Here is a 23344-nt window from a genome sequence, read left to right on the forward strand (position 1 = left end):
TTATTTGTTTGTTTTACATAAAACTGGAGCCCCACGTTGTAGGGTATGCGCAGAATTAGAGAAACATGGCGGCAATCCTCCAGGAGAAAGCAGCCATGTTGTTTTATCATGAGGGGACGGAGCACGGCCGCACGGTACAATAGACGTGACGTCATGTTCCCGCCTAGTGAATAGGGGCGGGGTTAGTGGCAGCAGCGGGCCGCGTAAGGGGGCGTGGCTTGTCACGTCATGACGTCAGGATGCGTAGGGGCTATTGGAGCCGGGTAAGTTGAGGTGAGGGGGCTGAGAGCGGTCCGGCGCCATTATCATCTGGACCGGGATACAGAGAAGGTCGGGAGGGCTGCGCGGACTTGTACGAGGACTCGGGGGGGCTGGCACCCGGGAAACGAGACGCCATATCCTGTGAGCAGCCAATCAGCGCCGGAGCCCGCGCCAGCTGCCAGTCACCGGGAAGCATGTCTTATAAACCCATCGCTCCGGCGCCATCAGGAAGCAGCAGCGCCCCGGGCACCCCCGTCACCCCTGGTAACCACCCCGTCAGTCGTGTCTGTGTGTTGCTATGGTCGACTTGCTCCATAGCAACGTTCGTAAATAAAATGAAACGTTTGTCTTTGGTGAACCTTCACTTGTATATTCGGGATGAATGGGGCTGTCGTGCCAGGGAGAGCAGTCATGGGGACCTGGCGGTGTATAAGTGAAGGTTGGCCCTGTCTTTGCTGCTGTATTAATCCTGTTTTACCTTTTTGTCACAAATCTCTCTCCATCTACATGTGTGAATGCGGCCCTGTCAGTGTGTGCGGCTGTGGTGGGCTTGTAATGCTTAGAGCTGATAGTTGTGCGCCGCCATAACCATCTCATCCCCTCATCTGATGTGGTTTGCAGTGCCGGGAGCCGCGGTGTCGTCTCCGTCGGGAGCCGTTTCGGTCGTCCCTTTCCGGCCCATCTTCAGTGACTTTGGACCGCCATCTATGGGCTTCATTCAGGTGAGAAGCGGCGCCATGACGCCCAAACTACAGGGGGTTAATCAATTTTCTGGCCCAAGAGACTGAAGTTGTAACTAAAATGCAACTTTTGTCCTCGTCACTTTGTGCCGTAGCGGCGCGACGAATGTATTATAATGTACAGAGACGATGGATGGGGCGCAGGCTGGATAAATCTGCCTCGTTGGGTTCATGGGTATTTGTACGTGGCCCCTGTACGGCCTGCAGCGTGGGGGAGGGGATAGGCGCGCTCGGCTCACCCTTTTGCATTGAAATTCCAGACCTAATCGGCAACGTGTGAACTCCGTCTTACCGGGTGTCTGTCGAGGGCCATAAACCGAGGAGTGATAAATCCGTGTCCGTTATGTTTGGTTAGAGGGGTACGCGGACCAGAGACGGTTTATGGCACATGGGGGGGGGTTGATCGTATCTGTGGGATCTGTCCACGGGGGACCGAGTATCTGAGAAGGGGAGAGACGGCTGAGCGTGGGACGCAGCTCGTTACTTTGTGGTGACAACTACTTTCTACCACCCTCCTGACACCTTCATCCCCGCAGGACGAGGCGCATCTTGTATGGAGGTTTCTAGAACGTCATTGTCCCGCTTGAGAGATCTAATAATCACACCGGTTTCTACACGCAGATAAAGGGCCGGAAAGTCACAATTTGCGCTACAAGTTGTGACTCAGCATTTTTACACCGCTTTAGTGGGAGGGGGTGCAAAAAATGTTAGGCTGGATTCACACGAGGTCATTACATCTGTAATGGACGGAATGTGTTTTATCCGCAAGTCCCGAACACACTGCAGGGAGCCGGGCTCCGAGCATCATAGTTATGTACCACGCTGGGAGTCCCTGCCTCGCTGCAGGACCACTGTCCCGTACAGTAATCGTGTTTTCAGTACGGGACAGTAGTTCCACGGAGAGGCAGGGACTCCTAGCGTCGGATATAACTATGATGCAGTGCGTTCGGTCCGGGACTTGCGGCCGAAATACGTTCCGTCCATTACAGATGTAACAAGCTCGTGTGAACCCAGCAGAAAACTGGCGTAAATGATAGTGGAAGTCTCCAGCAGCCAGACGGTGGGGTGGAGCGAGGTACAGGCCTAGGCTCGCCCCCGATTCTACTCACCGCTTCCTTGTCACTGCAGCGCTACTGATACAATGTAACGAGGGGCTCCAGGCAGTTGTAAGTGATGCAGCACTGATGAGGTACAAGGGACCGGGTCAGGACCCTATACGAGCAGCTCATGTAGTCACGAGGGAGCACGAGTGTTTTTACATGGTGTAATCCCCCAGTCGTTGCTTCACAATTTGTCACGGCTTTCACTTCTGAGTAAGTGTCGGAGTTACCTCAGTTTTTGTTTTTTTTCCTATTAGTACTGACGTATGAAACCCCGGGCCGCAGATTCCCCCATAGAGATCTGTAAAGATCTGCTCAAGGCCTTTCACACGGCCAATCCGGTGTACACCGGAGACGCGCTGCCGACATGTGTGACAATCACTGGTCCCCATACACAACCGATCATTGCTCCTTGTGGAGGAGCAGACGAGCCCCGATGTCTAGCTGATTGGTGCACGTCTCTCAGGGGGACATGGACTGGGGTGTAACACTCCACACATTTCAGAGAACCGGAGCAGGTTCGCTCCACCCAGATGCCGGCTCTTCATTCTCTTGGTCGTGTCCGCATATGCCGGGCGCAATGCCCTGAACTAACGGCATCACAGGCATCCATTGCTCTGGTCTGAATACATTTCTCAGGCTGTATAAGTGCCAGAGAGAAGATTAACCCCTTCACATACAGCCGTGCGCGGACACGTGATGGCGGGGGGCCCTTTGTTCCTATAAATATTACAGCCTGTACATGGAACATTTCATTTATTGAGTACACAGATTTGCATGCGGTGATATAAATATACAAACAATATAAAATATGGATGTGTGAACACGATGACCTGGAGGAATGTAAAAATAAAAGGTCTCTATTATCAGGGAGTGAAGCCGGCCGTGTCACAGGCGGTGTCCCAGGGGACCTACAGCGATCTGCTGTCCGTCATCGAGGAGATGGGGAGAGAGATCAGACCGACTTACGCTGGGAGCAAAAGTGCAATGGAGAGATTAAAAAGAGGTGAGCATGAAAAGTATGGTGGATAATAAAACCAGCGGGTGACGCTGTAACTGATCCGAGTCTTCTATCGCTGCAGGTATCATTCATGCCAGGGCTCTCGTGAGAGAATGTCTCGCCGAAACAGAACGCAACGCACGTACGTGACCGTCCACCGACTGCACTTTGATAAAACACTTTCCACTTTTTATATATATAAGCAAATAAAGTTACTCTTGTTGACAGAATGAGGCGTGTCTAATAGGAGGGGGAGGAGCAGTCGTGGTATCGCGGTATAATGACCTCTTCCCTCCGATCTGAGGTGGCAGCCGTAACGCCGCTCTACACGTACAATCATATCCACTTCAGACATGGTTACGAATGGCTCGAGGGCCGTATTGTGCGAGTCACATGTTCAAAACGGAGCATTGACCTAGATATGGGGGAGCCGCGGCCGGCAGTCATTTGAATATACCCCGAAACCTGGCTTTATCCTCTCGATCTTTTTCATTCATACGTTCCTCAAGTGTCTTCAACTCTTTTGCAACCAGAGGTGCGAGGGACGGGTCCAGTTCAACAGCCCGTGAGAAGTCTTGTTCCGCCTCCGATGCGTTCCAAACGGCAGCGTGTGCTCGTCCTCGCTTGAACAAGGCCTTTACGTTATCTAGAGCAGAACACAAAGACGACTGTAGAGCGGGAAATCTACACGTGACAGAAAATAAACTGGTCTTACATTAGAAACCTGAATCCCGAGGGCAGAGCGTCAGACTTGCAGGACAGGACCAGTTTTCCAGCAGTGGTCGTTGTACAAGGTTTGAAGCCAAGGCTCCATTCACATCACGTTTTGGCCTTCCGTGCGAGGCTTCAGGAATACTCCCGACGTATACCTCCAACCAAACGTATCACACTGTATGGTATACAGCTGGATATGTCACCTGGGAAGACTGAAGTCACTGTCCATATGTGATCCGTAACGTCATGAGGCAGAACATCTGGTGGCGCTGCGGGAGCCCCTGACGTCACTGGTTATATGTGGACAGTGACTTCAGTAGATTTCCTAGCGCCAGAGACCCCGGGTAGGTCGTGAGCTCGTGCTATGCCCAGGGACTCCAGCACTGCTCCTGATGGCACTGGTTATATATGGATATTTACCTGTGACGGATACCATACAGCAGCATCAGTCACCCATAGGCTCCCATATTAGAGATGTATACCATGTGGTATACACTTTCCATGGGATCCTCAGGATGGAATCTACTACGTTATTCCGTCCTTCAAAAAGAAAGGTCTACCGATACACACCAGCCCGACGGAGGCCGAAAGGAAATTCTTGTGGTCTGCGTCCGGTTTGTGTATGTCGGGAGCTTTACGACTAACAAGATGGACCTAGGGCAATATCGTGATGTGACTGGGGCCTATACCTGTGAGGCGGCCACCTCACTCAGGACCCCCACAGCAGCGAATGATTAGTGGTCTACATACCTGAATACTTGTTGAGTATGGAGGAGCAGTGCTCCAGCACTGGGTAATATTCACCCTCCAACAATTTGCACTGACAGAAGTTCAGGAGTAAAGGAGTGATCTTTGTGTCCAGAACAATCCAATCGGGAGACCCCGGCTGCTCCTAAGACGACACAGCGGTAACCAGTCAATAGGGCAGTGCATGAATCATAGCCCTTCCAAAAACTCGTGTGAACCTGGCCCTATGGTCTGACTGCTCAGAACTGGGTCCGGGACTACAGAGACTCTTTGTAGTGGTACTGATTGATTTCACCTATGACGTGACCGCTGCAGTCCGCTCCGTGTATCCTCCGCACTGCAGCTATCGCTGGATAGCAAGGGTGGGCTCACACGTGGCGCGCTGGATAGCAAGGGTGGGCTCACACGTGGCGCGCTGGATAGCAAGGGTGGGCTCACACGTGGCGCGCTGGATAGCAAGGGTGGGCTCACACGTGGCGCGCTGGATAGCAAGGGTGGGCTCACACGTGGCGCGCTGGATAGCAAGGGTGGGCTCACACGTGGCGCGCTGGATAGCAAGGGTGGGCTCACACGTGGCGCGCTGGATAGCAAGGGTGGGCTCACACGTGGCGCGCTGGATAGCAAGGGTGGGCTCACACGTGGCGCGCTGGATAGCAAGGGTGGGCTCACACGTGGCGCGCTGGATAGCAAGGGTGGGCTCACACGTGGCGCGCTGGATAGCAAGGGTGGGCTCACACGTGGCGCGCTGGATAGCAAGGGTGGGCTCACATGTGGCTGTTTTTAAAAAAAAGGCCATGTAAAAAAACCAATGCCTCATAAAAAGCACTGCAGGTCACTTCTGGAGCCGTTTTTTCATTCACTCAATAGAAAAACCGCTCCAAGAACGGCCGTAAAAAACGGCTGAAGATCAGGAGCTCTGTCTTTTCAGATGTTTATGGTTCGGCGTGTGAACAGACCCTAAACCACATATCCACGTTTATCAGCTCCCACTGCTTCCCGGCACTTCCTGATGAGGTGGTCGGAAGTTTTGCAGACCGCATAGCTCGCGGTACAACGCTGTTTCGGGGGGCCCGTTCTAGAGATAACGGTCTGATAGAACACCTATACAGTAAAATTTTGGAATTGAAAACATTGAACGGGGCCAATCTTTGTGCGAAATAGCGGCAGAAATCCCATTCAGCCTCAGAATCTTGGCCAAGTCCACAACAAATTTTTCAATGTGAAAAATCCTCTGTGTGAACACGGCTTTAGAATGACCTCATCCCAAAGCAGAAAGGAGACGAGTTCCTCTATAACATACCTTCATTTGTAATGACTTTAGACAAGCAATAGCCTCATAGTATTTGGAAGCAGCTTCTGGGATCTTCCCCTCCTTATACAACTGGTTTCCTTCCTGGTGGAGAAGTGGCACAGCGCCCAGTTTCTCTTCATCGGACATTGCCCATGCATCTTGTCTGTATGAACCTGCGTCCTCCACCTGGAACAAGATCATCAAGTAAGGGGACAGTGACCACCGCGACACACCGGGAGCAGATGTGCGAGGAAACGCAACTAGCGGCATCCAAACCTGATCGAAACACCGCAAACTGATGGTGACCAATGGCCGCGCAGTAACGGCAAAACCGTACAACCATTAACTTTGCTGGTACTGTGTTCCGGATTTGCATCGGTAAAATCTGCCTGTAACTCGCCTCGTGTGCATGTGGCCTGTATGGAATAGCGTAGTAGAGCGCTCTATTCCCTACTAGGGATCCTGTAAAGAACCGCTGACGTCACTATTAGGCGTCCGTCACACCGTACATGTAACGTATACGTCCCACAACTTATGGCAGGGACTCCCAGTGTCCTCGATCCCACTGGGATGTTGAATCCGTTGTCGTGATGTCGGCATTGCTAGGGAACACCTGATAAGATTATAAGGGTGTAAAGTTTCCTTTGTAACCTCTGGCAGCGTTTGCCGCCTGAGGTGAGAGAAGGGGAAGATTTCTTACCATAAACATCTATATGTCCGTGGCTTCCCTACACAAATAGCGTCATTTTGTTACCATGAAAAACACGTCAACATGTGGCACCTACAGTTATTCAACCGAGATCCCTCCTCGGGCATTACCTTCACAAGAGTGATGACAAATATCAGGGGTTGAGGGTCCTTCTGCAGAGCATCAAGGTCTTCATAACCGAGTGAATGGTCGTGAAGCTGAGCAATTCCTCCACAGCAATGTCTTTGGCCGTCACGAGGGTCTTCTCCTGCCGCAATCCTGCGCAAACTGCGCGAAACTTGAGGATACTCAATGACATGCTGGAAAAGTGTTTGGGAGAAGTCAGTCTTTTATATCACTATAACATCACCAGTATATACAGGATGATACGTTAGCCGGGGTGCACACAGGGGGGGATTATTATTGGCGATCCAGGCCTGGTCATCCCCTCACATACAATTGGACACAATTTTATCCGCATCCTTAGAACGAAGATACAACGGACAGTTTCTGTCCCCCGCCATTTCTTGTGAAGCGGGCGGAGCGATGACGTCATTCCACTGCAGCAGCAAGTCAGAAGAGACCAGACCAGCATTACTGGAGACTACAGGGGGGCAGTGTGTGCGTGTAGCCATCCACAAGGGGGCAGTGTGTGCGTGTCGCCATCCACAGGGGGGCAGTGTGTGCGTGTCGCCATCCACAGGGGGGCAGTGTGTGCGTGTGTCGCCATCCACAGGGGGGCAGTGTGTGCGTGTGTCGCCATCCACAGGGGGGCAGTGTGTGCGTGTGTCGCCATCCACAGGGGGGCAGTGTGTGTGTGTCGCCATCCACAGGGGGGCACTGTGTGTGTCGCCATCCACAGGGGGGCACTGTGTGTGTCGCTATCTACAGGGTGGGGCAGCGTATGTGTGGCTATCTAAAGGGGGACAGTGTGTATGTGTGCGTGTCGCCATCCACAGGGGGGCAGTGTGTGCGTGTGTCGCCATCCACAGGGGGGCAGTGTGTGCGTGTGTCGCCATCCACAGGGGGGCAGTGTGTGCGTGTGTCGCCATCCACAGGGGGGCAGTGTGTGCGTGTGTCGCCATCCACAGGGGGGCAGTGTGTGCGTGTGTCGCCATCCACAGGGGGGCAGTGTGTGCGTGTGTCGCCATCCACAGGGGGGCAGTGTGTGCGTGTGTCGCCATCCACAGGGGGGCAGTGTGTGCGTGTGTCGCCATCCACAGGGGGGCAGTGTGTGCGTGTGTCGCCATCCACAGGGGGGCAGTGTGTGCGTGTGTCGCCATCCACAGGGGGGCAGTGTGTGCGTGTGTCGCCATCCACAGGGGGGCAGTGTGTGCGTGTGTCGCCATCCACAGGGGGGCAGTGTGTGCGTGTGTCGCCATCCACAGGGGGGCAGTGTGTGCGTGTGTCGCCATCCACAGGGGGGCAGTGTGTGCGTGTGTCGCCATCCACAGGGGGGCAGTGTGTGCGTGTGTCGCCATCCACAGGGGGGCAGTGTGTGCGTGTGTCGCCATCCACAGGGGGGCAGTGTGTGCGTGTGTCGCCATCCACAGGGGGGCAGTGTGTGCGTGTGTCGCCATCCACAGGGGGGCAGTGTGTGCGTGTGTCGCCATCCACAGGGGGGCAGTGTGTGCGTGTGTCGCTATCCACAGGGGGGCAGTGTGTGTGTGTCGCTACCTAAAGGGGGGCACTGTGTGTGTCGCTATCTACAGGGTGGGGCAGCGTATGTGTGGCTATCTAAAGGGGGACAGTGTGTATGTGTGTGTGTCGTTATCTACAAGGGGGCAGTGTGCGTGTGCGTCGCTATCTACAGGGGGACGGTGTGTATGTGTCGCTATCTACAAGGGGGGCAGTGTGCGTCGCTATCTACAGGGGTCCCCCCTGTAGAAGGTATACACATACCGGAGTGTCGCACAGGAACTCTGCCACCTCGCCTTCTTTCATGCTCCGGATGATGCTCTCCCACACCGGCAGCTTAAACTTCTTCCCAATAATCAATTCCATGGGCTTCTCTCTGGTAGAACTGTCGTCGAGCAGCGTGCGCTCCTCGTCACACAGTAAGGTACGATAGTGGAACGTGGCCTGCGGGAAACACAAAGACAGGGCATATGACCACCAGTTACCCAGATCCAGGGGTCGGAAGCATCGCAAGTATTGTACCAACGAATGCTTGATTAAGTCCCCTGGTGGAAATGTAAAAAAATAGCAAAAAACAAAAATTGTAATAAAAAGGAAAAATTTGTTAAAGTTTTTACTAATAGTCCACAAAAAATAAAAGTAAAAAAAAACAAAACAGCCTTTTTCCCTAAAGTAATTTTCAAAAATGATTAAAAGTAACAATTTGTATGTCGGCTTCCGTGACGGTCCCATTACAATATAACGTTATTTATCCCGCATGATGAACGCCGTAATAAAAGGTCCAGGATCGCGGTATTTTTGTCACCCCCCCCCCCCCAGATTAGTGATTAAAAAGTCGTATGTACCCAAAAATTTTATTAATAAAAACTACAAGTCCTCGCACCGCTCCATCGACTGATATAAAAAAAAAAAAAAAGTTATGGCTTTTAGAATATGAGAAGGCAAAACCAAAAAATTTCTGTGGAGGGAAGGGGTTAAACATAGATGTATCATTAACCCCTTCATGACCAGGCCTGTCTGCGCGTGAATGAGAGGATTATTTTTTGTTTTTTCCACTGTTGCATTCCAATAGCCGTAACTTTTTTTTATTTTTCCATCGATGGCCGTTTGTGGGCGTGATTTTTGCGGGACGAGGTGTCGTTTTCATTGGTCGTATTCAGGGGAAACATGGGACTTATTGATTAACTTTTATTTATTTTTTTATGCTGGGAATGGGAAAAAAAATAATAATTTTGCCGTTCTTTTTGGTGTTTTTTTTGGACACCGGTTACCCGGTGGTTTAATTAATGTGTTCACTTTATTGTTTGAGTCGTTCCGATCTCGGGGATACCATATATGGGTATGAGTTTTTTGTTTTTTACACTTTTACTAAATAAAACCCCTTTTTGGGAAAAAGTGTTTTTTTTTCATAAACTTTATGTAACAGTTTTACTTTTTTTTTCGTCCCACTCGATGACTTCACCATGTGATCTGCTGACCGCTCATAGAATGCTTTGGTATACTTAGTATAGTCTAAAACGGACAGGCAATCTATTGGGACGCGCCTCTGACATGGCCTAATAGGCAGGTGCTTTGTTAGGCCCCCGGCTGCCATGGAAACTCAACGGCGCCCCATGATTTCTTTGCGGGGGCGCTGAAGGGGTGACAGAGGGAGCTCCCTCCCTCTGTCAAACACATTAGATGTTGCTATTGACAGAGGCATCTAATGGGTTAAACTTCCGGAATTGGAGCGCGCTTTGATTCCGGCAGGAGCCAGGCGGTGTATAACAGCCATGCTCCTGCCGCTGATCGGGTACACTGGCAGTACCCACCCGATCAGAGCAACAGATATATCAGTCACTTGTCGTTAAGGGGTAAATATACACAGTGGAGTTCCATTATTATTTGCGCCTCCTACTTTCCACGTCAGCGGCATGCAGTGATGTGTGGGGGGGCTGGTGGGTATATAAGGGGTGCGGTCGGCTGTCTGATCACATATCACTCGTTGTTGATATGGGTAAAAGGCGATCAGAGTTGTAATAAGGGGTGATTATCGGATTTCGGGCCAGGGCGGCGGTATGTCTCACACTGCAGTTTGTGAACGGTTTGCGTGCTGCTGTGGTGACAGTGTATCGTGAGTGGACAAATGGCGCCATTGATACGAACGTCGGCTGAGAAGGTGCGCGAGGGCCGATCGACACGCTACAGTGGAGCAGCTCACCGTAAAAATCAACCAGGGGGCGAACAGACGGGGGTCTAATACAACAGTTCCGCGAACCTACTGCGTATGGGGCTCCGAAACCGACGGATGGTCACTGCTCCTATGTAACAAAGGGACAGCGGAAAAAAAGGCTTCAATGTGCATGGCAGTATTGGACCCCCGATGATTGGTAAAGGGTTGTCTTCTCCGATGAGTCACGCTTCCCCCTACATGCTGATTGTCTTCTCTGGGGCAGGTGGAATCTTCCAGCGAGACAATGGAACTCGTCACACGGCTAGAAATGTCCAACAGTGGCTGGAAGAGAATGACCAAGACCTCCAAGTACATCCCCGACCCCTAATTCACCAGACTTCAACCCAATTGATCATCTGTGGGACCTCGATCGTCTTGTTCGCTCTATAGATCCCCCATCACGCACCCTCCAGCAAATGTGGGATGTTCTACAGTCATCATGGCGCCGGAGACCAGCACCGAGTCACGCCCAGCCCGTCTACTGCTGCACAAGCCGGTTAACTCTGGATATTCGCTGCTGTCAGTGCTGTACACGGCGGTTACTCTGGGTATTCGCTGCTGTCAGTGCTGCACGCGTCTTCGCTTACGACGATGGAGAGAGAGAGGGCCGAGCCCAGTGTAAAGGCAGAATGCCAAGTCTCGTGGATCGGCTGTAGAGTTGGTCCGGGCACCAGCAGCCGTCGACTGTAGTAGTGACTGTCCAGTCCCAACAAGAACCGGGTCACATCAGGACTGCCTTCAGGGGATACACTAGGGCCGCGCAGCTGACAAAAAACACCCCCCACACGGTACGGCTGGGGCTATGCGGCGACTTCGGCACAAAGATGGCGGTGTCGCCCTGACTGCATCGCCGGTACTGACCTGCAGGTGCCGCAACGCAACATCCCAAAGCAATGCAGCAAGTTAGGATTTCTTGGGACTGTCAGGTCGCAGCCACATTGACTTTTGTTGCCTGCGATGCCGGGCGGCACAGCCATCTTTGCCCACGCGCCCGGTGTCAAAGTCGCCATGTAGCCCAAGCCTAATCCATCCGGCTGCCACACAAACTGCCCATGCAGGGACCAGGCACAGGGATCCGAGGACCATGTCATGGCTGGAGGGGGAGCTTTAAGGGTATGTGCACACGATAGCAGGCATTTACATCTGAAAAGACAGACTGTTTTCAGGAGAAAACAGCTGCCTCGTTTCAGACGTAATTGCTCCTCCTCGCATTTTCCGAGGCCTCTCTGACAGCCGTAAATTTTGAGCTGTGCTTCATCGAGTTCAATGAAGAACGGCTCAAATTAAGTCTGAAAGAAGTGCCCCGCATATAATGTATATAAGTGCCCCGCATATAATGTATATAAGTGTCCCGCATATAATGTATATAAGTGTCCCGCATATAATGTATATAAGTGCCCCGCATATAATGTATATAAGTGTCCCGCATATAATGTATATAAGTGTCCCGCATATAATGTATATAAGTGTCCCGCATATAATGTATATAAGTGTCCCGTATATAATGTATATAAGTGTCCCGCATATAATGTATATAAGTGTCCCGCATATAATGTATATAAGTGTCCCGCATATAATGTATATAAGTGTCCCGCATATAATGTATATAAGTGTCCCGCATATAATGTATATAAGTGTCCCGCATATAATGTATATAAGTGTCCCGCATATAATGTATAGAAGTGTCCCGCATATAATGTATAGAAGTGTCCCGCATATAATGTATAGAAGTGTCCCGCATATAATGTATAGAAGTGTCCCGCATATAATGTATAGAAGTGTCCCGCATATAATGTATAGAAGTGTCCCGCATATAATGTATAGAAGTGTCCCGCATATAATGTATAGAAGTGTCCCGCATATAATGTATAGAAGTGTCCCGCATATAATGTATAGAAGTGTCCCGCATATAATGTATAGAAGTGTCCCGCATATAATGTATAGAAGTGTCCCGCATATAATGTATAGAAGTGTCCCGCATATAATGTATAGAAGTGTCCCGCATATAATGTATAGAAGTGTCCCGCATATAATGTATAGAAGTGTCCCGCATATAATGTATAGAAGTGTCCCGCATATAATGTATAGAAGTGTCCCGCATATAATGTATAGAAGTGTCCCGCATATAATGTATATAAGTGCCCCGCATATAATGTATATAAGTGTCCCGCATATAATGTATATAAGTGTCCCGCATATAATGTATAGAAGTGTCCCGCATATAATATATAGAAGTGTCCCGCATATAATGTATAGAAGTGTCCCGCATATAATGTATAGAAGTGTCCCGCATATAATGTATAGAAGTGTCCCGCATATAATGTATAGAAGTGTCCCGCATATAATGTATAGAAGTGTCCCGCATATAATGTATATAAGTGTCCCGCATATAATGTATATAAGTGTCCCGCATATAATGTATATAAGTGTCCCGCATATAATGTATATAAGTGTCCCGCATATAATGTATATAAGTGTCCCGCATATAATGTATATAAGTGTCCCGCATATAATGTATATAAGTGTCCCGCATATAATGTATATAAGTGTCCCGCATATAATGTATATAAGTGTCCCGCATATAATGTATATAAGTGTCCCGCATATAATGTATATAAGTGTCCCGCATATAATGTATATAAGTGTCCCGCATATAATGTATATAAGTGTCCCGCATATAATGTATATAAGTGTCCCGCATATAATGTATAGAAGTGTCCCGCATATAATGTATAGAAGTGTCCCGCATATAATGTATATAAGTGTCCCGCATATAATGTATATAAGTGTCCCGCATATAATGTATATAAGTGTCCCGCATATAATGTATATAAGTGTCCCGCATATAATGTATATAAGTGTCCTGTATATAAGTGCCCCGCATATAATGTATATAAGTGTCCCGCATATAATGTATATAAGTGTCCCGCATATAATGTATATAAGTGTCCCGCATATAATGTATAGAAGTGTCCTGCATATAATGTATAGAAGTGTCCTGCATATAATGTATATAAGTGTCCTGCATATAATGTATATAAGTGTCCCGCATATAATGTATATAAGTGTCCTGTATATAAGTGCCCCGCATATAATGTATATAAGTGTCCTGCATATAATGTATATAAGTGTCCTGCATATAATGTATATAAGTGTCCCGCATATAATGTATATAAGTGTCCTGCATATAATGTATATAAGTGTCCTGCATATAATGTATATAAGTGTCCCGCATATAATGTATATAAGTGTCCTGTATATAAGTGCCCCGCATATAATGTATATAAGTGTCCCGCATATAATGTATATAAGTGTCCCGCATATAATGTATATAAGTGTCCCGCATATAATGTATATAAGTGTTCTGCATATAATGTATATAAGTGTCCTGCATATAATGTATAGAAGTGTCCTGCATATAATGTATATAAGTGTCCTGCATATAATGTATATAAGTGTCCCGCATATAATGTATATAAGTGTCCTGTATATAAGTGCCCCGCATATAATGTATATAAGTGTCCTGCATATAATGTATATAAGTGTCCTGCATATAATGTATATAAGTGTCCTGCATATAATGTATATAAGTGTCCCGCATATAATGTATATAAGTGTCCTGTATATAAGTGTATATAAGTGTCCCGCATATAATGTATATAAGTGTCCTGCATATAATGTATATAAGTGTCCTGCATATAATGTATATAAGTGTCCTGCATATAATGTATATAAGTGTCCTGCATATAATGTATATAAGTGTCCTGCATATAATGTATATAAGTGTCCTGCATATAATGTATATAAGTGTCCCGCATATAATGTATATAAGTGTCCTGTATATAAGTGCCCCGCATATAATGTATATAAGTGTCCTGCATATAATGTATATAAGTGTCCTGCATATAATGTATATAAGTGTCCTGCATATAATGTATATAAGTGTCCTGCATATAATGTATATAAGTGTCCCGCATATAATGTATATAAGTGTCCTGTATATAAGTGCCCCGCATATAATGTATATAAGTGCCCCGCATATAATGTATATAAGTGTCCCGCATATAATGTATATAAGTGTCCCGCATATAATGTATATAAGTGTCCCGCATATAATGTATATAAGTGTCCCGTATATAAGTGTCCCGCATATAATGTATAGAAGTGTCCCGCATATAATGTATAGAAGTGTCCCGCATATAATGTATAGAAGTGTCCCGCATATAATGTATAGAAGTGTCCCGCATATAATGTATAGAAGTGTCCCGCATATAATGTATAGAAGTGTCCCGCATATAATGTATATAAGTGTCCCGCATATAATGTATATAAGTGTCCCGCATGTAATGTATATAAGTGTCCCGCATATAAGGTATATAAGTGTCCCGCATATAATGTATAGAAGTGTCCCGCATATAATGTATAGAAGTGTCCCGCATATAATGTATAGAAGTGTCCCGCATATAATGTATAGAAGTGTCCCGCATATAATGTATAGAAGTGTCCCGCATATAATGTATAGAAGTGTCCCGCATATAATGTATAGAAGTGTCCCGCATATAATGTATAGAAGTGTCCCGCATATAATGTATAGAAGTGTCCCGCATATAATGTATAGAAGTGTCCCGCATATAATGTATAGAAGTGTCCCGCATATAATGTATAGAAGTGTCCCGCATATAATGTATAGAAGTGTCCCGCATATAATGTATAGAAGTGTCCCGCATATAATGTATAGAAGTGTCCCGCATATAATGTATAGAAGTGTCCCGCATATAATGTATAGAAGTGTCCCGCATATAATGTATAGAAGTGTCCCGCATATAATGTATAGAAGTGTCCCGCATATAATGTATAGAAGTGTCCCGCATATAATGTATAGAAGTGTCCCGCATATAATGTATAGAAGTGTCCCGCATATAATGTATATAAGTGCCCCGCATATAATGTATATAAGTGTCCCGCATATAATGTATATAAGTGTCCCGCATATAATGTATATAAGTGTCCCGCATATAATATATAGAAGTGTCCCGCATATAATGTATAGAAGTGTCCCGCATATAATGTATAGAAGTGTCCCGCATATAATGTATAGAAGTGTCCCGCATATAATGTATATAAGTGTCCTGTATATAAGTGCCCCGCATATAATGTATATAAGTGTCCCGCATATAATGTATATAAGTGTCCCGCATATAATGTATATAAGTGTCCCGCATATAATGTATATAAGTGTCCCGCATATAATGTATATAAGTGTCCCGCATATAATGTATATAAGTGTCCCGCATATAATGTATATAAGTGTCCCGCATATAATGTATATAAGTGTCCTGTATATAAGTGCCCCGCATATAATGTATATAAGTGTCCCGCATATAATGTATATAAGTGTCCCGCATATAATGTATATAAGTGTCCCGCATATAATGTATATAAGTGTCCCGCATATAATGTATATAAGTGTCCCGCATATAATGTATATAAGTGTCCCGCATATAATGTATATAAGTGTTCCGCATATAATGTATATAAGTGTCCCGCATATAATGTATATAAGTGTCCCGCATATAATGTATATAAGTGTCCCGCATATAATGTATATAAGTGTCCCGCATATAATGTATATAAGTGTCCCGCATATAATGTATATAAGTGTCCCGCATATAATGTATATAAGTGTCCTGCATATAATGTATATAAGTGTCCCGCATATAATGTATATAAGTGTCCCGCATATAATGTATATAAGTGTCCTGCATATAATGTATAGAAGTGTCCCGCATATAATGTATAGAAGTGTCCCGCATATAATGTATATAAGTGTCCCGCATATAATGTATATAAGTGTCCCGCATATAATGTATATAAGTGTCCCGCATATAATGTATATAAGTGTCCTGCATATAATGTATATAAGTGTCCCGCATATAATGTATATAAGTGTCCCGCATATAATGTATATAAGTGTCCCGCATATAATGTATATAAGTGTCCCGCATATAATGTATATAAGTGTCCTGTATATAAGTGCCCCGCATATAATGTATATAAGTGTCCCGCATATAATGTATATAAGTGTCCCGCATATAATGTATATAAGTGTTCTGCATATAATGTATATAAGTGTCCTGCATATAATGTATAGAAGTGTCCTGCATATAATGTATATAAGTGTCCTGCATATAATGTATATAAGTGTCCCGCATATAATGTATATAAGTGTCCTGTATATAAGTGCCCCGCATATAATGTATATAAGTGTCCTGCATATAATGTATATAAGTGTCCTGCATATAATGTATATAAGTGTCCTGCATATAATGTATAGAAGTGTCCTGCATATAATGTATATAAGTGTCCTGCATATAATGTATATAAGTGTCCCGCATATAATGTATATAAGTGTCCTGTATATAAGTGCCCCGCATATAATGTATATAAGTGTCCTGCATATAATGTATATAAGTGTCCTGCATATAATGTATATAAGTGTCCCGCATATAATGTATATAAGTGTCCTGCATATAATGTATATAAGTGTCCTGCATATAATGTATATAAGTGTCCCGCATATAATGTATATAAGTGTCCTGTATATAAGTGCCCCGCATATAATGTATATAAGTGTCCCGCATATAATGTATATAAGTGTCCCGCATATAATGTATATAAGTGTCCCGCATATAATGTATATAAGTGTCCCGCATATAATGTATATAAGTGTTCTGCATATAATGTATAGAAGTGTCCTGCATATAATGTATAGAAGTGTCCTGCATATAATGTATATAAGTGTCCCGCATATAATGTATATAAGTGTCCCGCATATAATGTATATAAGTGTCCCGCATATAATGTATATAAGTGTTCTGCATATAATGTATATAAGTGTCCTGCATATAATGTATATAAGTGTCCTGCATATAATGTATATAAGTGTCCCGCATATAATGTATATAAGTGTCCTGTATATAAGTGCCCCGCATATAATGTATATAAGTGTCCTGCATATAATGTATATAAGTGTCCTGCATATAATGTATATAAGTGTCCCGCATATAATGTATATAAGTGTCCTGCATATAATGTATATAAGTGTCCTGCATATAATGTATATAAGTGTCCCGCATATAATGTATATAAGTGTCCTGTATATAAGTGCCCCGCATATAATGTATATAAGTGTCCCGCATATAATGTATATAAGTGTCCCGCATATAATGTATATAAGTGTCCCGCATATAATGTATATAAGTGTTCTGCATATAATGTATATAAGTGTCCTGCATATAATGTATAGAAGTGTCCTGCATATAATGTATATAAGTGTCCTGCATATAATGTATATAAGTGTCCCGCATATAATGTATATAAGTGTCCTGTATATAAGTGCCCCGCATATAATGTATATAAGTGTCCTGCATATAATGTATATAAGTGTCCTGCATATAATGTATATAAGTGTCCTGCATATAATGTATATAAGTGTCCCGCATATAATGTATATAAGTGTCCCGTATATAAGTGTATATAAGTGTCCCGCATATAATGTATATAAGTGTCCTGTATATAAGTGTATATAAGTGCCCCGCATATAATGTATATAAGTGTCCTGTATATAAGTGTATATAAGTGCCCCGCATATAATGTATATAAGTGTCCTGCATATAATGTATATAAGTGTCCCGCATATAATGTATATAAGTGTCCCGCATATAATGTATATAAGTGTCCCGCATATAATGTATATAAGTGTCCCGCATATAATGTATATAAGTGTCCTGCATATAATGTATATAAGTGTCCTGCATATAATGTATATAAGTGTCCTGTATATAAGTGTATATAAGTGTCCCGCATATAATGTATATAAGTGTCCTGTATATAAGTGTATATAAGTGCCCCGCATATAATGTCTATAAGTGTCCTGCATATAATGTATATAAGTGTCCTGCATATAATGTATATAAGTGTCCCGCATATAATGTATATAAGTGTCCCGTATATAAGTGTATATAAGTGTCCCGCATATAATGTATATAAGTGTCCCGCGTATAATGTATATAAGTGTCCCGCATATAATGTATATAAGTGTCCCGCATATCATGTATATAAGTGTCCCGCATATCATGTATATAAGTGTCCCGCATATAATGTATATAAGTGTCCCGCATGTAATGTATATAAGTGTCCCGCATATAATGTATATAAGTGTCCCGCATATAATGTATATAAGTGTCCCGCATATAATGTATATAAGTGTCCCGCATATAATGTATATAAGTGTCCCGCATATAACGTATATAAGTGTCCCGCATATAACGTATAGAAGTGTCCCGCATATAACGTATAGAAGTGTCCCGCATATAACGTATAGAAGTGTCCCGCATATAACGTATAGAAGTGTCCCGCATATAATGTATATAAGTGCCCCGCATATAATGTATAGAAGTGCCCCGCATATAATGTATAGAAGTGTCCCGCATATAATGTATAGAAGTGTCCCGCATATAATGTATAGAAGTGTCCCGCATATAATGTATATAAGTGTCCCGCATATAATGTATATAAGTGTCCGCATATAATGTATATAAGTGTCCCGCATATAATGTATATAAGTGTCCCGCATATAATGTATATAAGTGTCCCGCATATAATGTATATAAGTGTCCCGCATATAATGTATATAAGTGTCCCGCATATAATGTATATAAGTGTCCCACATGTAATGTATATAAGTGTCCCACATATAATGTATATAAGTGTCCCGCATATAATGTATATAAGTGTCCCACATATAATGTATATAAGTGTCCCGCATATAATGTATATAAGTGTCCCGCATGTAATGTATATAAGTGTCCTGCATATAATGTATATAAGTGTCCCGCATATAATGTATATAAGTGTCCCGCATATAATGTATATAAGTGTCCCGCATATAATGTATATAAGTGTCCCGCATATAATGTATATAAGTGTCCCGCATATAATGTATATAAGTGTCCGGCATGTAATGTATATAAGTGTCCCGCATATAATGTATATAAGTGTCCCGCATATAATGTATATAAGTGTCCCGCATATAATGTATATAAGTGTCCCGCATATAATGTATATAAGTGTCCCACATATAATGTATATAAGTGTCCCGCATGTAATGTATATAAGTGTCCCGCATATAATGTATATAAGTGTCCCGCATATAATGTATAGAAGTGTCCTGCATATAATGTATATAAGTGTCCCGCATATAATGTATAGAAGTGTCCCGCATATAATGTATAGAAGTGTCCCGCATATAATGTATATAAGTGTCCCGCATATAATGTATATAAGTGTCCTGCATATAATGTATATAAGTGTCCCGCATATAATGTATAGAAGTGTCCCGCATATAATGTATATAAGTGTCCCGCATATAATGTATATAAGTGTCCCGCATATAATGTATAGAATTGTCCTGTATATAAGTGTCCCGCATGTAATGTATATAAGTGTCCCGCATATAATGTATATAAGTGTCCCGCATATAATGTATAGAAGTGTCCTGCATATAATGTATATAAGTGTCCCGCATATAATGTATAGAAGTGTCCCGCATATAATGTATAGAAGTGTCCCGCATATAATGTATATAAGTGTCCCGCATATAATGTGTATAAGTGTCCCGCATATAATGTATATAAGTGTCCTGCATATAATGTATATAAGTGTCCCGCATATAATGTATATAAGTGTCCCGCATATAATGTATATAAGTGTCCCGCATATAATGTATATAAGTGTCCCGCATATAATGTATATAAGTGTCCTGCATATAATGTATAGAAGTGTCCCGCATATAATGTATATAACGCATATAATGTATATAAGTGTCCTGCATATAATGTATATAAGTGTCCCGCATATAATGTATATAAGTGTCCTGCATATAATGTATAGAAGTGTCCCGCATATAATGTATATAAGTGTCCCGCATATAATGTATATAAGTGTCCCGCATGTAATGTATATAAGTGTCCCGCATATAATGTATATAAGTGTCCCGCATATAATGTATATAAGTGTCCCGCATATAATGTATAGAAGTGTCCCGCATATAATGTATATAAGTGTCCCGCATATCATGTATATAAGTGTCCCGCATATAATGTATATAAGTGTCCCGCATATAATGTATATAAGTGTCCCGCATATAATGTATATAAGTGTTCCGCATATAATGTATATAAGTGTCCCGCATATAATGTATATAAGTGTCCCGCATATAATGTATATAAGTGTCCCGCATATAATGTATATAAGTGTCCCGCATATAATGTATATAAGTGTCCCGCATATAATGTATATAAGTGTCCCGCATATAATGTATATAAGTGTCCTGCATATAATGTATATAAGTGTCCCGCATATAATGTATATAAGTGTCCCGCATATAATGTATATAAGTGTCCCGCATATAATGTATATAAGTGTCCTGCATATAATGTATATAAGTGTCCCGCATATAATGTATATAAGTGTCCCGCATATAATGTATATAAGTGTCCCGCATATAATGTATAGAAGTGTCCTGCATATAATGTATATAAGTGTCCTGCATATAATGTATATAAGTGTCCTGCATATAATGTATATAAGTGTCCTGCATATAATGTATATAAGTGTCCCGCATATAATGTATATAAGTGTCCCGCATATAATGTATATAAGTGTCCCGCATATAATGTATATAAGTGTCCCGCATATAATGTATATAAGTGTCCTGCATATAATGTATAGAAGTGTCCCGCATATAATGTATATAACGCATATAATGTATATAAGTGTCCTGCATATAATGTATATAAGTGTCCCGCATATAATGTATATAAGTGTCCTGCATATAATGTATAGAAGTGTCCCGCATATAATGTATATAAGTGTCCCGCATATAATGTATATAAGTGTCCCGCATGTAATGTATATAAGTGTCCCGCATATAATGTATATAAGTGTCCCGCATATAATGTATATAAGTGTCCCGCATATAATGTATAGAAGTGTCCCGCATATAATGTATATAAGTGTCCCGCATATCATGTATATAAGTGTCCCGCATATAATGTATATAAGTGTCCCGCATATAATGTATATAAGTGTCCCGCATATAATGTATATAAGTGTTCCGCATATAATGTATATAAGTGTCCCGCATATAATGTATATAAGTGTCCCGCATATAATGTATATAAGTGTCCCGCATATAATGTATATAAGTGTCCCGCATATAATGTATATAAGTGTCCCGCATATAATGTATATAAGTGTCCCGCATATAATGTATATAAGTGTCCTGCATATAATGTATATAAGTGTCCCGCATATAATGTATATAAGTGTCCCGCATATAATGTATATAAGTGTCCCGCATATAATGTATATAAGTGTCCCGCATATAATGTATATAAGTGTCCCGCATATAATGTATATAAGTGTCCCGCATATAATGTATATAAGTGTCCCGCATATAATGTATATAAGTGTCCCGCATATAATGTATATAAGTGTCCCGCATATAATGTATATAAGTGTCCCGCATATAATGTATATAAGTGTCCCGCATATAATGTATATAAGTGTCCCGCATATAATGTATAGAAGTGTCCTGCATATAATGTATATAAGTGTCCCGCATATAATGTATATAAGTGTCCCGCATATAATGTATAGAAGTGTCCCGCATATAATGTATATAAGTGTCCCGCATATAATGTATATAAGTGTCCCGCATATAATGTATATAAGTGTCCGGCATATAATGTATAGAAGTGTCCCGCATATAATGTGTATAAGTGTCCCGCATATAATGTATATAAGTGTCCCGCATATAATGTATATAAGTGTCCCGCATATAATGTATATAAGTGTCCGGCATATAATGTATATAAGTGTCCTGCATATAATGTATATAAGTGCCCCGCATATCATGTATATAAGTGTCCCGCATATAATGTATATAAGCGTCCTGCATATCATGTATATAAGTGTCCCGCATATAATGTATATAAGTGTCCCGCATATAATGTATATAAGTGTCCCGCATATAATGTATAGAAGTGTCCCGCATATAATGTATATAAGTGTCCCGCATATAATGTATAGAAGTGTCCCGCATATAATGTATATAAGTGTCCCGCATATAATGTATATAAGTGTCCCGCATATAATGTATATAAGTGTCCCGCATATAATGTATATAAGTGTCCCGCATATAATGTATATAAGTGTCCTGCATATAATGTATATAAGCGTCCCGCATATAATGTATATAAGTGTCCCGCATATAATGTATATAAGTGTCCTGCATATAATGTATATAAGTGTCCTGCATATAATGTATATAAGTGTCCCGCATATAATGTATATAAGTGTCCCGCATATAATGTATATAAGTGTCCCGCATATAATGTATATAAGTGTCCCGTATATAATGTATATAAGTGTCCCGCATATAATGTATATAAGTGTCCCGCATATAATGTATATAAGTGTCCCGCATATAATGTATATAAGTGTCCCGCATATAATGTATAGAAGTGTCCCGCATATAATGTATATAAGTGTCCCGCATATAATGTATATAAGTGTCCCGCATATAATGTATATAAGTGTCCCGCATATAATGTATATAAGTGTCCCGCATATAATGTATATAAGTGTCCTGCATATAATGTATATAAGTGTCCCGCATATAATGTATATAAGTGTCCCGCATATAATGTATAGAAGTGTCCCGCATATAATGTATATAAGTGTCCTGCATATAATGTATATAAGTGTCCCGCATATAATGTATATAAGTGTCCCGCATATAATGTATATAAGTGTCCCGCATATAATGTATATAAGTGTCCCGCATATAATGTATATAAGTGTCCCGCATATAATGTATATAAGTGTCC

General features: G+C 42.9%; 2 protein-coding genes and 1 long non-coding RNA gene across 4 annotated transcripts in view; 1 reads left to right on the plus strand and 2 right to left on the minus strand.

Moving 5' to 3' along the window:
• Positions 1-517, minus strand: part of LOC142663546 (uncharacterized) — a 57538-nt gene extending 57021 nt beyond the window's left edge. The window contains exon 1 of the long non-coding RNA XR_012851104.1: positions 1-517. This is a non-coding gene — a long non-coding RNA (uncharacterized LOC142663546).
• On the plus strand, positions 198-3331 carry CDK2AP2 (cyclin dependent kinase 2 associated protein 2). 2 transcript variants are annotated; one of them, XM_075842276.1, is made up of 4 exons: positions 198-263; positions 883-983; positions 2972-3107; positions 3184-3331. In XM_075842276.1, exons 2-4 carry the CDS (start codon positions 969-971, stop codon positions 3249-3251), a joined length of 219 nt encoding a protein of 72 aa, XP_075698391.1. In that variant the 5' UTR covers positions 198-263; positions 883-968; the 3' UTR covers positions 3252-3331. The 2 variants fall into 2 exon arrangements, with proteins under 2 accessions (XP_075698391.1, XP_075698390.1); XM_075842275.1 differs by lacking the exon at positions 198-263 and adding an exon at positions 270-525.
• Positions 2841-23344, minus strand: part of AIP (AHR interacting HSP90 co-chaperone) — a 22139-nt gene continuing 1635 nt past the window's right edge. Inside the window, exons 2-6 of the mRNA XM_075842251.1 lie at positions 8444-8623; positions 6673-6861; positions 5863-6039; positions 4566-4707; positions 2841-3747 (exon numbers count right to left, since the gene is read on the minus strand). Coding sequence (XP_075698366.1) covers positions 3545-3747; positions 4566-4707; positions 5863-6039; positions 6673-6861; positions 8444-8623 — 891 coding nt within the window. The 3' untranslated portion in view covers positions 2841-3544. The remainder of the gene's footprint in view (positions 3748-4565; positions 4708-5862; positions 6040-6672; positions 6862-8443; positions 8624-23344) is intronic.

This window comes from Rhinoderma darwinii, chromosome 11 (genome assembly GCF_050947455.1).
Source record: "Rhinoderma darwinii isolate aRhiDar2 chromosome 11, aRhiDar2.hap1, whole genome shotgun sequence".
Lineage (NCBI taxonomy): Eukaryota > Metazoa > Chordata > Amphibia > Anura > Rhinodermatidae > Rhinoderma > Rhinoderma darwinii.

Coding starts and splice junctions, on each gene's coding strand:
- CDK2AP2 (XM_075842275.1), top strand. CDS start 456: ATGTCTTATAAACCCATCGCTCCGGCGCCATCAGGAAGCAGCAGCGCC. Junction 526..882: donor GGGCACCCCCGTCACCCCTG/GTAACCACCCCG, acceptor TGTGGTTTGCAG/TGCCGGGAGCCGCGGTGTCG. Junction 984..2,971: donor CATCTATGGGCTTCATTCAG/GTGAGAAGCGGC, acceptor CTCTATTATCAG/GGAGTGAAGCCGGCCGTGTC.